We start from the raw sequence: 18560 nt of genomic DNA on the forward strand, positions 1-18560 counted from the left end.
GGAAGACCCTCTATGAGGTGGATTGATTCAGTGACTGGGATAATTGGGATGGGAGTGTCGGAGACAGTGTGATTGGCACAGGACAGAGCGGAGTTTAGGGCTGTTGTACATAGGGTCCCTATGAGTCGCAAGCGACTAGATGGCACAGAACAACAAAAACTCATTGCAGTTTAGAAGCAATCGAACTCTGGAACTTGACTCTTAGCACCACTGCTTTTTAGCATCATCAAATTGAAGTCTTAGCAAACTGAACCAAGGGACAGTGCCTGGTAACCAGCTTTCAATATCAACTAACTCCTCCCCGGTTTCCCTTCAACAAAAGACCCCTGTCCTGGCTTTGCCTCATCTTAGCAGGAAGTAGTTTTTTAAGATCTTCCCTCCTTTTCTCCTTTACTTGAAGCTGGGAATGTAAGCTGAAACCAAAGGGATTCCATCTTGCTGACCTTCTAATCCTACCTGAGTAAGCTGAGATGTCGCAGGAAAGAGTAAACAATCTGAATAATAATTACCCCGAAGCCCGGTTTATAAACAGGGAGTGCTGAAATGGGAAATGACCCCAGGCCTTTGAAACTGCTGTGGCTAGCCAATACCCTACCCTTCTCTTTGCTCAGGGCTAACGCCAACTCAGCCTCAGCCTGTTTTCACCTAAATGTGCATTTTAAAGAAATCATTTTGCTATTAAAAAATAAAAAAAACAACCCACAACAAAACAAACATCCTAACCATAACAGATATTACTTTTGACAAGCATATTTTTAAATGTAATTTGAAAAGTAATATGATAAACTGAATATCATTTTTCAAAGTGAGAAACTTAAATGTTTTCAAATATTTAACCTTTAGCTAATAATGATAATACTGAATTAAAATCATGATCATACTTTCTGTATGTTCTTGAAGAAGTTATTTTCTTTAGATAAAAAAAAAATTGAGTTGTTGGACAAAACAGGTAAAGGTATCCATAACAACATTTAAATAATTCATCTGGTATCTTGGAATGAAAATAGGGCATATTTAGTAATGATATCCAAAGGGGTTCTAATTTATTCACATAATATCATGACTCTGAAAAAAAAAGAATTATTCTCTCCTTTAAAATCAATAAAGACAACCACCCCAAACTCAGCTTTGTCAGAACTCACGCATGGCCTTTACCTAACACGGAGCTGGAATAGTCACTTATGATCCACGGGAATACGGGGTACTGGGAGAGGTCATTGCAGCTCCGGTCGGCCACGTTGTTGAGGTGCAGCAGGTACTGGTAGTTGGAGAGGTGGCCGCGCTGCCACTGCAGCATGTAGCTCTCAGCAGTGTGCTCAGCCACATGGTGTTCTGAAGGGGAAATGGGCCCATAGAGTCAAAAGAGCAAAGAGCAAGCCCATTTTAACTAGCACAGAAAATTGAGATGTAAACCGTTTGCCACATTCTTGAAAGTACATTTTAAAAAAAGAAAGAGTAGACTCTTGTTTTCACTACATATGAACATTTTTAATATCAATGGGATAAACCATTAAATATAATAAATTACTCAATCCTCAAAAATGTCATTAAATTAGTAAATTTTAAAGTATGGGACAAAAATATGTTTGCATTATAATGTTTTTACTCTAAGACATTATTATCTACAATATTTTTTACAAAAAATCCTTCTAAATGTGCTTGAGCTTCACTGCTTTTAAGAGACTATCGTTATATGTGAATCCCTTGATTCTTTTGTTGCTGTTGTTGATTGCCTTCAAGTCAAGCACGACTCATTGCAACCCTATGAACAAAAGGCCTGAAGCCTGTCTACAACTACCGTTATTTATCAAAGTTCAGAGAGTTTCCAGAGGCATGTTATTTAGGAAGTGGATGCCACTCCTGCTTCCAATGATTCTTTAAGTCTATATTTTTTAATTGTTTCTCATTTATATACATTTTGCTTTATATTAATTATAATTGATCAGTGCCTTTTATCACATTTCAATAAGTTTTCCCTGTATTGTGCCACTCCCCTCACCCTACCTGTCCATTTTTGTTGCCCCCTCTATTCTTTCCCTGCCATTTCTCTGCTACCTTCTCCCCATATGAACAGTCAGACACAACCTGTTCCTAGTTGTTAATTCTAATACCCATACTATGAATCCCTTGAGTCTTTAATAAAATCAATATTTGTTGTTCAAATTTCCTCTTTCAAATCTTGAGGATGTATACTACTTTTCATTTGTCAATGACTATGCATTATTTATGCCACAATAAGAGAAACTGTTCATTAAGAAAAAAGTGTGACAAGAAGGACAAATGTCCCAAAGTAAAAGAACCAGAAAGGTTATTCTCACAGTGAAAATGAGATCATATAAAATGGCTTTTCTTTCTTTTACACAGGGTATGAAATGAAGTCAATTGTCCTACGAGCAGATTTTCCATTTTGTTCAGAAAATTCTATTTTCAACTGTTTATTGGCAACTTCCTTGATTTGTGGGTTATTTTTCTCATTTGAGTGAAGGTTTAGAAATCATACTGGTTTTTAAGACAATAATTTACAGACATTCTACTTTATAACATTAATGGACAATAATTAACACAGTTAATTAATTATAATGTTTAGTCAACTTCTTGCTTAGTGGTAAGAAGCTATGCTGCCAATCCAAGAAAAAGAATTACAAGAAAACTACAAATCAATATCCTTCATGAAGTAAAATAGAAATATTTAAAATAAATGTTTAGCAAATCAAATCCAACAATATAAAAAAGTTATTGTATCACAATCGATTTTCAAATGTTTCACAAATCTTGCATCCTTGGAATATACTCCACATTTAACATCTGAAAATCAATTCATGTTCTCTACATTGTCCTGCTGTTAGCTGGCTCCATCAAAATGGGACATCTGACTCTTTAATTCAACATTCATTCTTCTTACTTTTACCAAATTTCTTTAATCAGCTACTAAGCTTTAAAAGTGAAAACATTTGTAGCACATATTTTCTAGTCACAGAGTGAAACATCACAGAGAAAGCATTAAACATTTCAAGAGTACATCCTGAGAGCTGACAGCACCCTGTCCCAGACTTTTTAGATCATGGCAAGTTTCTGGCCTTGAAATCTTAGGACTCACCATGGAAATTCAGAGTTTTGTTGTCATCTTGTTATAATTAGAAAAAGAAATGGAGGGAAAAAATAAATAAATAAAACAAAGCAGGAGATAGGAATAAATGTGCTCCAGAGCTATATTTATATTTTACATTAACCCTATAGCATAACTAAGAAAAGGTAAAAGTTCATTCTAAACCTACTATAAATTAAAGCATATTCCTTAATGAAAAAAAAAATCTATTCCTTATGGAGGGAGAATTTCACTGCTAAGGGAGGATGAGCTTCATTGTATTGTCTAATGATGTCACAGCACACTAGAGAAACAAACACAAATTAAGATCATATTAATAAAACCCCAACACTCATTTAAAGAGAGATGCCATTCTAGTCTTCTGGCACTTTTGCAAAAAAGAATTTAATTCAATCGTGAAGTTTATTTGTTCACAACTAAAAAGATAAGTATTCTCTTTCATCAAAGTGGAAAATTTACATTTTCCATGGAAGACTGAAGACATCCCATTAATTAAAAGCCATTCTAGTCACAAGGCACTCTATGGGGCATACAAGGCTCATGGGTCCCTTCAGCTCTGATTATGATCACAATCAATTATCATGAGCCCGTGACTGTGCTGCATTAAGAAACATGGACTCTCAGTTGTCATCCACCACTAGACATGGCCACAAAGATAATAGGACAATGTCTTCCACCCCAGTTCCATTTGGAGGTTGTTGGGATATAAGAAAATATACACATATTTATTAAGTTCTTAAGACACATAATTGTAGTGAACTGTTAAAAAAATTTATTTCCCTAGTTTTAAAAATCTTATTTAGTCAATTATCATTATTAAATCAGAAAAGGCAAGCAAAACCACACAAGAGGAGGCATTTCCAGAGAATTTTTAAAGAATTCTTTCTATCCCAGTTAATCAGGAAGTAGACAGCCTTTACAAAAACAGATACAAATAGTGTGTAAATCAAACCTAGATATGTGGCGATATAATAATAGAGGTCGTCTCTGTCTTGCGGTTCATAGAACTTTAAGTAGATGTCAGAACACAGATCATCTTCCGTGCAAAATACTTCCAAGCCCTACAGATTCAGAAAGAAAAGAACAAATCAAGTACTACTGATTTCACTTTACAATCCCAATATAAACTGAAAAGAAGCAGAAGCCTTTTGATTAATCATTTTTTCATTTTTGCTTTGCCAATTTTGCCTTCATGTTTTCCAGTTAAAATCAATTCACTGGAATGTGCACTTTAAAATTCCCCAAAACATGACATGAACCACAATTAAACTTTGTAAAATCCTCATTAATTAGTGGTAAATATTTTTGACAGTTACTGTTGAGAATTTAGTACTGTGAAATGCAAAATTAGCTGATGTAGTCTTCACATTGCTCCTTCAAATACAGTACCCAGATTTTATTAAAAAATAATTAAATGATAATTAGATCTATCAGGTTTACAATGAATGACTCATTCAGTTAGTAAGGCCTGATTATTTTTAAAGAAACCAATCGCTTTTGATAATATTGTGCTGTTAAAGTTGAAACAGGGCAAGAACAGAAGAAGGAGGGAAGCATGGAGCTGCTGTTGGTTTAAATACAGACTTTAGCCATTTATTACTGTGGGAACTTAGGAACGTTAACTCTTTGAGTCTCAGCCTCTTCATCTTTGAAACACTGAAATATTACTTCAAAATGTTCATCTTCAAAATAATCTATCCAGTACACAGAAGGCACTTACTCCATCTTTGTTTCTTCTTTTTCTGACTGCATCTCACTACCAAAAAAAAAAAAAGACTTCTAGTCATTTCTGCTTCCCTGACCCTCTAATAGCACTACACATGGAAAACTGCCTTTTAAGTAGACACAGGGAGAAACACAGTTACAGTGCCCAAATTTAAAGGATAAAAATGAGATGCTTAAAACTCCACAAGGCTCATATAATAACACCAAGTTAGGAATTAATCTTCAGTGGAGGAAAAAAATCAATTTATATTGATGTCAAGTTAAAACACTGTGAAATCTTATTTTAGTAAAGGTTTGTTTCTAACATAAGCATGCAGGACATCATATATGTGGATGTCTGCTAACTCAGGAAGTGGGAAGAACTGCTCTTACCACTTAATGGTTATTTTGTCCATTTTTCTCCCTCACAGAGGCTGAAGTTAAATTAATCTGTGACTATACTGCAATCCACTGTAATTGTCTTCTGAATTTTACTCTGAGGGCTGCCTGCTATGAGTAGGCTGTCGCAAGGAGGGTTGTGCTGGGTCTGCGTATGGTGTCCCAGCTCTGAGTCCAGGCTGAGATGATAGGACAGAGTTGCTCAACAGCAATCTAGTCTTTTTGTTCTTGGTACAAAAACATTTTCACAGGAAGTTATTCCTCCTAAATGTCTACGTCACCCAAAAAGGATAGCCAGAACCAGAGCCACGGGCTTCCAGCACAGCATGCGAATACTTTCCAGAAAAGGCCCGGGGACTATGAACTCAGTAATTGGCGTCTGAAGGGACAATCACACAGACAGAGGATAGAGCATTCCCATGAACTCACCAAAGGCATGAGGCCGTGCCTCCTTTTGTAGATGCGGCGAACATCATGGAGTGTTATCTGGACCACAGGTTTCTTTAAAAACAGACGGTTTCTAACATCAAAATACTGACACAATTAAGAGTTGTTCATTAACATCCGGAATGAAGTAATGACTGAGTCTTGCCTTCCTAATGTGTTATCTGTGAACCCAGAGGAAGTGAAGGCCAGGAAGGAGGTAAGCCTGGTTTCACATCTGGTCAAACACACCTCATCAGCATTAGGACCTCAGCAAGCTCCCTACCCTCACCTGATTCCCCTCAGAATGATCACACAATCACCCATCTCTCAGTTTGCTGCTTAGGTGACCCTTCAAGATTTTCACTCTTTAGACAAATGATTTTACTAGTACTAACACAGTTTTTAAAAGACTTTATTTCCTTAGGAATAATACTGTGTTAAAGGCTCTTAATTAAATGTAATAGAAGCAAAATCTCTAGACATTTTTTAAATTTATTTTTAAAAAATGTTTATAAAGAAGAAACACTTTCCTGCTTCTTAATATACTTAACACACCAGTGAGACAGGCACAGGGTCAGAAAGGCACTGCAAGTGGTTGACCAGCACCGTCCCCCACACTGACAGGCTGTCTAGTGTGGGAAGTGCCCTGAAGACCCCAAGTCAGATCTGGGAAGGTCAAGGATCATGGCCAACAGAACTAGGAATCAGATGAACTCTTAGATGAGGAGTTGGTTCCTATTGAGGCAGCCATTGAGTGAGTGACAGATCCTGAAATAAGGGACATGCCTGAGCATTTTCCAAAAGGTTTTTTGTTTTTTTTGGTTTCTTGTTTTTTTTTCCTATATTTTATTAATTTTCATAAACATTTACAGAGATTTTGGGTTTCCATTCATTCCTTGTTGCACTATTCTCTCTACCCTCCTCCCAGTTTGTTCTTGTCCAAATGCCACAGTGCTTGTCAAAGCCAGTTCTGACTAATCTTCCTTGTCAGTGTGTCCTCTGCCATTCCCTATCACTCCTCCCTGAGAGAGACCTCACCCTGAGTCATAAGGAAAAGGGGATGGCGTATTCTCCTAGCTACTTCCTGCTGAAAAGGGACGCTGTGGGTTTCAGGGTGAAGATCCTCTCTCACTACTCTAAAGGGCCCCTTTGGCAGTAGGAAACACATAGACTATTATGGAGATTGATTTTGGGATCTAGATGCACTCTTATTGATTGTGCTTGGCCGTACATGTTCATATCCTTGAAGATGTATCATGGGGGTGTTGCAACCTAGAAGGCACAAATTTGACTAACAAGTTATAAGTACATGAGTCCAAAAATTATGGAAAAGTAAAAGAAAAGATTCTTTCATTGTTTTACAAACCCTCCCCCACGTCCCCTCCACCATGTAGCCCTCGCTCTAGTCTCCTGTGATGACAGAAATACCTAGTTATATATCTCTTTTAAACAGTTTTCTCCCTCCTCTGTTTCAGTGCAGTATACATTATTGAACCCATCTTACTCAGTCTCTCCCCAACAGTGGCATCATGTAATATTTGTCCTTTTGTGACTGGGATTTTGATTCAAGCAATAGAGGAAGTAGGAAATTCCAGTAGGGTAGTGCATGGCACGCTGTGCTGCTAACCCCAAGGTCAGGCATCTCTGGGACTTTGAACTGAACAGCAGCTCCTCAAGGGAAACACTGAGTGGGGGTGTGGCGGGAGAGTAAAGCACTCTCCTCCTCCTCTGATTTAAAGTCTGGGGGACCCGGTGGAGAGTCACTATCAGTCAGAACACACTTGACGGCAGTTAGAGTTTCTGAATGTGAAGCAACAGCCAAACCAGCTCACTACACCAACCAAGAGCACCCATCCAGGGAGGTGTGAAGCTCACACCAGGGGGCATGGAGAGCTGGCCCCACCACCTGGCAGATATAAGGACACGACACATGCATTATTTTTCACTTAGAGTATGAGATGTTCAGTGACACACAGTGACCAGCCAGGACAATGTCCAGAGCATAACTTTCTAGAACAAAACCACTGAATACTTGAACTTCCATGACAACTTACAAGTTCTCTGCAACAGCTCTACTGGATTATAAAAGTAGGTCAGAGGTTCTGTTCTTCTAATTGTTGTTGTTATGCGATTCACAGCAACCTATGTACAACAGCCCTAAACCCTGCTCTATCCCTTGGCAATCTTATTGTCTCTGACACACCTATCCTCATTACCCCAGTGACTAAATCAATCCATCTCATTGAGGGTCTTCCTTTCCTGCGCTGTCCCTCCACTCTCCCAAGCATGACGTCCCTCTCTAAGGCATGATCCCGCCTTGCAACATGTCTAAATATGTCAATGAAGCTTCAGAATCCTTTTTTCCAACAAGCAGCCTGGCTTTTCCCCTCTCCAGAACGAACTTGTTGATTCTCCTAGCAGTTCCATGGTATATTCAATATTCTTCTCCAGCACCACAGCCCAAAGCCATCAACTCTACTTCTATCATCCCTAGTCATTATCTAGTTCTCTGATGCATAGCAACTAATTGCAAAAACCATGGCCTGTATCAGGCACACCTTAGTCTCCAGACTGACATCGTTGCTCTTCAGAGCTTTGGAGAAGTCTCTGATAGCAGATTTTCCCAATGCAATTCATCTTTTAATTTCCTGGCTGCTGGTACCAAGAGCCAGGCAAACTGAAGCTGTCAACAATCTCAATCTCTTTCTTCATCATCTATTATAATACTGCCAATTGGCCCAGTGCTAAGAATCTTTGTTTTCTTGAAGCTTCAATCCATATTGAAGGCTGCAGTCCTTGACCTTGTGCAGTAAGTGTGTCAGGCCCTCCTCAGTTTCAGCAAGCAGGGTTTTGTCATCTGCACAACGCAGATTGTTTATAAATCTACCTCCAATCCCAATGCCACACTTCTCCTCATAGAGTCCAGCCTCCTGGATAATCTGTTCTGCATATAGATTGAAAAGATATGGAAATAGGACACATCCTTGACACATACCCTTCCCAATTTTGAACCATGCAGTGTTTCCTTGCTTTGTTCTGATAACTGACTGCCTCCTGGTCCAACTATAGGTTTTGCATTAGCACGACCAAGTATTCTGGGATTCCCATTCTTCTCATAGTCAGCCACAGTTTATTGTGATCCACACAGTCAAATGTCTTTGCATAGTCAATGAAACACAGAAAGACATTCCTCTGGTACTCTCTGCTTTCAGCCAAGATCCATCTGAAAATAGTTATAATATCTCTAGTGCCATGGCCTCTTCTTAATCCAGCCTGCACTTAAGGCAGTTTTCTGTTGATGTGCTGTTCCAGTCATTTTTGGATATCTTCAGCAGAATCTTGCTTGCATGTGATATCAATGATACTGTTCGATAATTTCCACACTCTGTTTCTTTGGAATGAGAACAAATACAGATCTCTTCTAGCCACTCCAAATTGGGGCCAGATCTATAAAGCTTCACATTTTTACGAATTTTAGTGTAGAATCAGAGTCAGTCTTAGATTTTGGACTAATAAATCTCAATCAAATGTAAGCAAAGAAATAAGAAAACCAGTTGCTGTTGAGTAGATTGTGACTCATGTTGCTGCTGTGTGTCACTGAGTGACCACAACTCACAGCAATCCTATGAACACCACATTGGAACCTTACCCATAAGGAAACCCCCGTAAATGTCAGGGAAGTACTGTACCCCATTGTTTTCAAGGCTGTAACATCCAGAAGCAGTTCACCAGATCTCTCTTCTGAGTTTCTTCTGGATCGGTTCACACAGCAAGTGTTAACTATATACACTACACAGTGAAAGAAAAGATGTGCCCACAACCATTAGGAATGGGACTGCTCTCAGAATGAAGGTTGCATAGTGGAGTGTACTCAGGGTGAGGGAACTGTATACCAATGAAGGAATTTTTCTTTTACTTTTCAAAGAGAAGAGTGAACTGGGGGGAGGGGTGGGTAGGGAAAAAATGCAACAATGAATGAATGGAAATCTAAAATCTCTGTAAATGTTCATTAATATTAATACTAATAAAATAAAATAAAGAATGGGACTGTTTATAATTGTCACCCAAGCAGATATATATACTCACATGTTTACTGTGGCTTTGTTCACAACAGCAAAGAGTTGGAAACAACCCAAGTGCCCATCAACAAACGAATGGATAGAGAAGCTGTGGTATATTCACACAATGAAATATTACGCTGCTTTGAAAAACAAGGAACTCATGAAATATACAGAATGAGTGACCCTGGAGGACATTATGCTGAGTGAAATAGCTCAGTCACAAAAGCACAAATACTGCATAGTGCCACTGTGGTAAAACAGGACTCACACTGGGGTTAAGGGGAGACTGAGAAAGATGGGATAAATTACGTATACCGCATTGAAACAGATGAAAGAACTGTTTAAAAGAGATATATGATTAGGTATTATTGTCATGACATTGAGTCCAGAACAAAGGCTGCATATTGGAGTGGACTTGGGGGGAGGGACTGTATAACAATGAAAGAATTTTTCTTTTACTTTTCAAAGAGAAGAGTGAACTTGGGGGGATGGGTGAGCAGGGAGAAAAGTGCAACAAAGAATGAATGGAAATCCAAAGTCTCTGTAAACTTTCATTAAAATTAATAATAATTTAAAAAAAATTTTTTTAAAAAAGAATGGGACGGCTGGGCCAGATTGCAGCCTCTCTGGAGGCCTCTATGGACTTCCTTGGGAAAGACGTAGATGGGCTGATTTTGTCTATTACAGAGGAGGACTGAGAACTAGTAATGTTTATGTTGTGTTGTTTTCTTGTGTACCACAGAGTTGGAACTGACTCATAGCTGACCCTCAAACAGGTGGTTAAATGCAGTTAATCACAGAGGAGGAGATTGCCCAACCTCCTGCAGAGCAGCTGGTGGCCTCGAACTTCTTGTCTTTGAGACTGCAGCACAGCTTCTTGCCATTAGGCTGCCAGAAATCTCTAAGGTTAGGTATATATATACAAATACACACACCTTTCTTTCAACTTCCTTATCATCTCAGTGCATTTCACTAGTCGTTTCTGGAAGAAAGTCTCAGTGCAAAGGCATAATAAACCTCTAGTAACTATTTCCTAAAATCAGGATGGATAGGGTTTCTTTTTCTAACATGGAGAACAAATGCCCTCAAGGACAGAAAATGGAACAGAGGCCCAGGAGTGGGGACAGGTGTGTGCATAGGATGATTCCGTGAGCCGGAACATACAGATGCAGGGGTGCAGAGAGTGGCTGATTTTGAAGACTCTAAACACCAAGTCAAGCTCGGCAGAGAGGCGGCTTACAAACGAGCACTCCTGCCGCCAGCACTCAAGCACCTCTTCACCAGGACCCCGTGGCCAGCTCTTACCGGGTGCCCGTTGAGAGGCTGGAAATACAGGTTTGTGTCTGTGATGCACACGTGTCCAGGGTTGGTCACTAGAGGTGTCACCATCTCCGCTTTACATTCCATGTGTAGCTTTTCAGTTACACTGTGGAATCTGAAAGTATAGTTTTCAGCAAAAACAAGAAAAATAATCAAAATATATTCCTTTTTTGCTTTATTAACTATATTTAGTTAATAATGAAATTTAGTGATAAATTTCAGTGGAAGTAACCGTATTATTATTCTTTTAAGCAGCTTACTTAACTAGCTACATTAAAAATAAGTATCTGAGTAAACAATGCTGCATTCATAATTGAAGAAATTACTTTCCCTTGGAAAAAAAATAAGTACGTTATCTCCCAAGCTGGTAACGGAATCCTTCAGGGGAAGTTCTACTCTGTTACATATGGTTAACTATGGAATCAAATCCATGGCAGGGGAATTTCTTTGGTATAGCAAAAAGGAAAAAATAAAATCAATAAAATGAAAATACCCATTGTTGTGGAGAAAGAACCTACTCATAACAGGATTTCCACTGGATTGTCGAGGCTGCAAATCATGTAAAAGGAGCCTGCTTTAAGATGCAGAAGTTAAATAAAATACTTCCAAATAAGCCACATGTCAGAGTGGGGGAATCAGAATACAAATTATAAAACCTTTCATAGTAAATGACCATGAAAACATAATGAATAAACTTGTGAACACAAAGTTCTTTGAACTCTCCATCTGCTTATAACTCTCCATCTGCTTATAAACACAGGTTTAATTATTGGTATTACAAATGAAAGGTTAAAAAATCAGTGTGCTTCTTAAGACTCTAGAAAAAAAGCCAAGGTAAAATCAAAGTAAAAGAGAGGAAAATCATAAAAGCTGTTGTTAGTTGAATGGAGTCAACTCTGATCCATAGTGACTTTACAGAACAGATGGAAACCCTGTCCAATTCTGCATCATCAGTGGAAATCTATATTACGGAAAATGGAAAAACAAGGGAAAACCCACAAACCTAGTTACTTAAAAACATTAACAAGACTGGTAAATAGCTAATAACACTAATTTTTTAAAAAGTAAAGAGAAAAAGTGCATCAATATAAATATATAAAGTATTAAAGATACTAAGAGTGGCCAACAAAAACATGAAAAGATGTTCCACATCACCAGATGCTAGGGAAAGGCAAACTAAAAGCACTGGGGGATACCATTTCACACCCACTGGAAGAGTTAGTTTTCTAAAAAAAGGAAAAACCAATTAACAAGTGCTATGAAGAAATTGGATCTAGCATGTTTCTGGAAGGCATGCAAAATGGTACAGCCATTGTGAAAAACACTTTGCTGACTACTCAAAAAGTAATATGCAGAATTTACATAATGATCCCGAATTGTACTTCTATGTACATAACAAAAAGAATTTAAATTGTATTCCTATGTATATACTGATAAGAATTCACGCAAATACTTGTATGTATGTGAACATTCAGAGCAATACTATTCACGAAGCCAGAAGTGGAAACAAGTGTAAGCAGAAGAATCAACAAAATGTAGGGGTGTTGGAGGGTGGGAGGTGTGTGGGGGTGTGTTTGTGTGATATGAATTTTATTCAACTAAATAAAAAGAATGAAACGCTTCATGCCAATGATGCCAATGCTTCATGGTACAATGATGATAACCCTCAAAACATTATGCTACAGAACAACAAATGAGATGCCACAGATGTCAAATGTGTGTGAAACTAAAGGACTTTTTCTGTAAAATCGTCAAAGACGTAAAGAAAAACACTATACTAAATAAGACAGACACAAAAGATCATATACCATATGAAATATTGAGAATAGGTCAACCAACTGATAGGCACAGAAAGCCAATTGGTGGTTGCCAGGGACTCAGCGAGGGCATCTGAGGAATGAATGTGTACTGGTGTCTTTTGCAGGATGAAGAGTATGTTTTGAACTAGATAGGGGAGACAGTTGTAGAACATTGCACATGTACTAAATAGCACCTGCTGGTATACTTGAAAATAACTAATTTTACATTGTGTGAATTTTACCTCAATAATTTAAAAGCAACAGAAACAGAAAGGGGATAACTTCACTACCATCAAGAAGGAAGAACCAGAGAATGCTGCATGTCCTTTGGGGCCAGAGACTGCTGCATCAACAGCAAAGATGGAGGAGATTGGAAATTAGAGTGAGGTAGAGCTGAGTTAGATCTGCCTGCCTAGAGTCAAAGTCCAGCGACTTGGCCTAGGCTTACTTGGTTTAGGGGAGAGATTGGCAGAATTAGAGGTGTGAGGGGCAGGGTTCAACAACTTGAAACAGAAAGGCCAGCCTGAAGGTACATCAGAAGATACTGTCGTTACTGAAGAATTGTGTCCTGAGTGTTTCCAACCTGCTACTTCACAAATGAAACTCCTAATCTTGAGTACTGTCTGTGAACTCTGTGTATCCACTGCAACAAATTAGCAAGAACTGTGGGAGAAATGGCTGGTGTCAGAGCAGAAGGCATGCACAAAGTGAGGGTGTGTCTGATCTCAAAGGAATCAGCCTTGTGCTACTGATGTTCTCAATGGGGATTCTTGTGGAATTAGTGGGGTCAGACTGTCATTGACCTCCTGCTTTCAAACACCATAAGGCCACTGGGGCTCAGAGACCAGAAAGACCATCTCTCTAAGGTCCTTCTCATGGAGAAAAGTGTGCAAAAAAGCCAGCGTGTTCCTCTAAAAAAGAAGTTCCCCAGAACAAGGCAGAAAGTCACAGAAGAAAACAGAGGGCAACACACATCCCCAAGAAAGGCAGGCGGTTTGGGAGGCTGCATAGAGAAGTATACTCGGGGTGGGGAGTTGGGGGGAAGGGATGGGATAATTGTATACTAATGAAGGAATTCCCCCCCCCCCGGAGAGGGGAGTCAACTGGTGGGGAGGGGTGGGCAGGGAGAAAAGTGCGGCAATGAATGAATGGAAATCCAAAACCTCTGTAAATGTCTATTAAAATTAATAAAAAAAAAATCATGGCTGCAGAAACAGAGAAGGGAAGAGAGTAATAATCAAAATAAGGGCTGCCCCCCTGTAGAACAGTGCTATAGGAATGGTGGTGCTCACTGAGAACAGACTCACCACAGTGTGTTCTCGTGTCTGGAAGAGACTGTAAGTTTGGATTTCTTTCTTTCTTTTTTTTTAGATGAACATAAAGAGTTTTATTAGAAGATAAGTCCCAGAGAGCAAGACGGGTCACTTCTCCAAAAGCAAAACTGAGAGAGACAATTGGTACTCATTTCAAAACAAGCAAAAAAGACAAGCATGGTCAAGCAGGTGAGGGATACAAGGGGTCGCAGACATGTACACAGATCTTACAATGAATTTGCCAAGATTTTAAGTGTCTGTGTATCTAGAAAAAAGTTTTAATTTTGAAAAAAAACCACTCAAAAAATAAAAATTTAAAGGAAAAGACAAAATAAAAATACTCCCCGAGTTGAGATAATTAGGAAACAGGTAATTACATCTGATGGTAAGAATTGTTTTCCTATGTACTATCTTTTCCAATTCTAAATGGCTTTGAATGTTGCTACTCAAAAAATAAGTTCCAAACATTACACAACTCCCCTGACTAAAGAAACCATCAAACTGATGCCTCAGGCTATGGCTATCCCTTAATGATCAGACTAAAAGGGAAGAATACTTCACATTTCAAAGCTTACACATTCAATCTTTTCCACGAAGTAAAAATCTCAGTACTTCTTCCCAGCCCACCTGAAGTTACTTACTACATTTGAAAAAGTCATGGAGTTCACTGTCCTGTAAGATGCAAATATCCTGTGACAACATCCTGATGACCCACATGAATTCTCTAAGTCAGACCATTCTATGACATGGAACCAGTTTCTTTCCTTCCTTAAAAACTTTCTCATCAAATACAATACCTTCAAAAGTTCATTCTGAATTTTTCAATTATAATATTTATGCAGTCACTTTTGTCAGGATAACAATAAGAGCTCTTTTTCTGTAGTATAAAACTAACTAAAGAAGCAATTAGACATAAAGATACCAAAATACATGATATGCAAAGGTCAATGTATTTGGTTCCTTTCCATGCAGCACATAGCAAACTGCCGTTCCATTCTCACTGTTCCTCTCTCAAATCAACAGTCTGAGGGGCAACATTTGAAGATCGACTCATCCTCCTTGGTAAGCTATCTTGTGTTGTACATAGGGGAAACATTCTTGTTGACTTAGACTAGCCACATGTGGAGTGTGCTGGGAGACAAACGCATTATCTCTTCCATCATTAGTCAAGTTCAAGTTAAGTCCATACTAAGTTAACTGGCACCAAAAGAACTCGATGCCACTCTGTCAGTGCAGGGAGGAAGGCACGAGAGGTGAGGTGGAGGAGGAGACTCAATGTCCTATGACAGAGTGCAGAGGCTTCTGGTGAAAAAACACAACTGGCACATTCTTGATGAATGATGGAAGAGAAACCATGCAGAAATCACAGCGGTGAAGCTGTATGCCTTAGGATGCCATGCCCAGGGGGAAGCCTCCAAAGAATTTCCCAGTCACAAGGACGTTTTTCTTCACAAATGACACCACCTCCTCAGCTTTGCTTCTGACCTCGTTAGGTATCTGGTTACTCTTACGGATTTTCAGTTGCTCCTTGGCTTTCTTCATATTCTTCTCTACTTGTTGCCAGTCAACTTTAATGTAGCCAGTGTGATTTGCAAGCTGAAGGAGAAAAAAATCCACCGCCCATAGCTGTTGCTGCTAACTTCCCATCCTTCTGGAATCTGAAACCAGTGCACCAGCCAGTGACACCTCCAGTGAGCAGCTGGGTGGCTACACTGTACTTTTCAGCAGAAGGCCCAGATTCTTGTCCAAACAGCTTGTGCCACCATGGCTGCTTCTTAGCAAATTCTGCAAGGTCCAATGACTCGAAGTTTCCTTGACTGGTAGCACCCATTTCGGCGAGCTCGTCTTGTGAGAACACTCGCAGGGTTTCAGTGCGGTGGCATGGGGAGTGGCGCATTGGCTTTGTGAGGGCCACCTGGCTTCCGGCACGTGGGGCAGATCTGAACTTTGGATTTCTAATTCCACAAAAAGGGGAGAAAGAAACAATCGTAGAGAGCTGGTGGAGGCAGCAAACAAAATGCAATGGTTGTGCCTGTCTAAGCATTTCTTACACAAAGTACTTGGCAAAAACATGAAACACTGGAGAAATTGAGACTGTTAATACCTATAAAAACGAACCAATGGTAATGAAGGAAGAAACTGGAATATCAACTGACATTTTCAACAAACAGATGACTTCATGTCACCTAACAGCTCTGTCATTTACTCTTATAAAGAAAATCACAGAATGACAAGAAAATGGAGAGATCTAAGAAAACAAAGACAAGCCACAATATTAGCTAAAAATTCTTATCTCCTCCAATTTATCTACAGATTCAATGGAATACCAAACAAAATTCCAGCAAGATTTTCCTAAGTGGAATTTGATAAGTATTTCTAAAATATATATGACAGTGCATCAGGCCAAGAATAGTGGCAATAAACTGAAAAAGAAAAGGTGAGCGAGCCCCACTTCACCAGGTTTATTCACCATAAAGCTAAAGCAATTCATGGATTGTCCCCAATGCCAACATAATAATTACATATGGACAAGTGATAAGCACATCAGTGAGGAAAAGAGTGGACTTCAAAATCAATGGGACAATGCGGAGGGGGGGAGGGTGAAAATGGGACCCGTCTACCTCCCATCATTCATTCAAATTCAATTCCACATAGGCCTGAATGTGAAAGGCTAACTACATAGATTCGTGAACTTGAGTTCTAGATCTCTCAAACAAAAACAAGAAAAGAACTTAGAAGAAAAAGATGAATAAATCAGACTGAGTTAAAACTAAGAACATTTTTTTCCCAATGATACCGTAGGCTCTTAGGAGTCACCGGTTAAGTTCTGATTCGTAGCCACCTTGTGCACAACAGAACATGACACCAGGAAGGCCCATGCCATCCTCACCAGCTGTTGCCATATGAGAGTCCATTGTTGGAGCCACTGGGTCTTAATTGGTTAAGTCTCCCTCTTTTCTGCTGACTCATGATGCCATTTTCTGGTCCCTCCTGATAACATGTCAAAAGTATGTTAGATGCATTCTTGTCATGTTCCTTTGTAAGAAGTGTTCCATCATGGCTGTCCTTGTTCCAAAATAGGTAAGTTTACTCTTCCGGCCATCTGTGGTACATTCAATATCCTTTGTTAACATCAAAGGAGAAGGGATGCATTTGAATGATAGTGTTAGTGAAGAAATGAAATCACAAAAAAAGATTGAAAAGATATCCTATAAAGAAGAAACATGTTTTAAAATTTTGCTAAGACCCAATATCCAGACCATAATAAAGCAGAAGAATCAGGAAGAAAAAGAAAACTCACACAAACAGGAGCTAAAAGAGAGAATGCACAGGAAGATATACTTGTATTAAGAAAATATACACTCGGTGTTGCTGCCGAGAACCAGACATGGTCCTGCCGTGGCAGCAGATCTTACAGCCGCCTGACAATGTCGTCTAATTTAGTAGAGCAGTCGCCACCCCTGCACAACAACAACTGTGAAGAAAGCGAGCAGTCTGTGCCGCCGCCAGCCGGTCTCTACAGTTCCTGGGTGGAGTTACTGATGAATAGCAGCAATGACAATGATAATGGCAATGGGGAAAATGGAGGGCTAGAACATGTACCTTCCTCATTCTCTATCCACAATGGAGACATGGAGAAGATCCTTTTAGATGCCCAACATGAATCAAGATAGAGTAGTTCAAGAGGCAGTTCTCACTGTGACAGCCCTTCCCCACAAGAAGATGGGCAAATTATGTTTGATGGAGAAATAGATACCAGCAGGGACCATAGCTCTCAGTCAGAAGAGGAAGCTACAGAAGGAGAGAAAGAAGTTGAGGCATTAAAGAAAAGTGTTGAGTGGGTATCTGACTGGTCCAGTAGACCTGAAAACATTCCGCCTAAGGAGTTCCACTTCAGGCACCCTAAACATTGTGTTTCTTTAAGCATGAGAAAAAGTGGAGCCATGAAGAAAGGGGGGATATTCTCTGCAGAGTTTCCTAAGGTGTTCATTCTATCTCTCTTCATTTCTCATGTTTTGGCTTTGGGACTAGGCATCTACATTAGAAAACGACTGAGCACGCCTTCTGCCAGCACCTACTGAGGGAAGGAAGAGCCCCTGGAAATGCGTGTCACCTGTGGAGTGGTGTCATTGTCACATTAGTTTATTTGAACTTGAGACCATTGCAAGCATGACCCAACTTACCACCCTATTTTTATGTATCCAGTTCCAGTAACTTGAAATCCAGTATTTTTTTCAAACTCTGTTGAGGCATTTTACTAACCTTATTCCCTTTTTGGCCTGAAAGACACTTTAGAATTTCCTAACAGAGTTTACTGTTGTTTAGAAATTGCAAGGGCATATGAACATGTACGGCCAAGCACAATCAATAAGAGTGCATCTAAATTCCAAAATCAATCTCCATAATAGTCTATGTGTTTCCTACTGCCAAA

General features: G+C 39.3%; 1 protein-coding gene and 2 pseudogenes across 1 annotated transcript in view; 1 reads left to right on the forward strand and 2 right to left on the reverse strand.

Annotated features, from left to right (window-relative positions):
* Positions 1 to 18560, reverse strand: part of NSMAF (neutral sphingomyelinase (N-SMase) activation associated factor) — a 106311-nt gene that overhangs the window by 43874 nt on the left and 43877 nt on the right. Inside the window, exons 10-13 of the mRNA XM_006899230.1 lie at positions 11002 to 11131; positions 5639 to 5710; positions 4059 to 4167; positions 1156 to 1332 (exon numbers count right to left, since the gene is read on the reverse strand). Coding sequence (XP_006899292.1) covers positions 1156 to 1332; positions 4059 to 4167; positions 5639 to 5710; positions 11002 to 11131 — 488 coding nt within the window. The remainder of the gene's footprint in view (positions 1 to 1155; positions 1333 to 4058; positions 4168 to 5638; positions 5711 to 11001; positions 11132 to 18560) is intronic.
* LOC102862233 lies at positions 15515 to 17043 on the reverse strand (annotated as a pseudogene).
* Positions 17557 to 18210, forward strand: LOC102856141 (annotated as a pseudogene).

The sequence above is a fragment of the Elephantulus edwardii genome, unplaced genomic scaffold, assembly GCF_000299155.1.
Source record: "Elephantulus edwardii isolate Elephantulus edwardi_28Jun2011 unplaced genomic scaffold, EleEdw1.0 scaffold00248, whole genome shotgun sequence".
In the NCBI taxonomy this organism is placed as follows: Eukaryota; Metazoa; Chordata; class Mammalia; order Macroscelidea; family Macroscelididae; genus Elephantulus; species Elephantulus edwardii.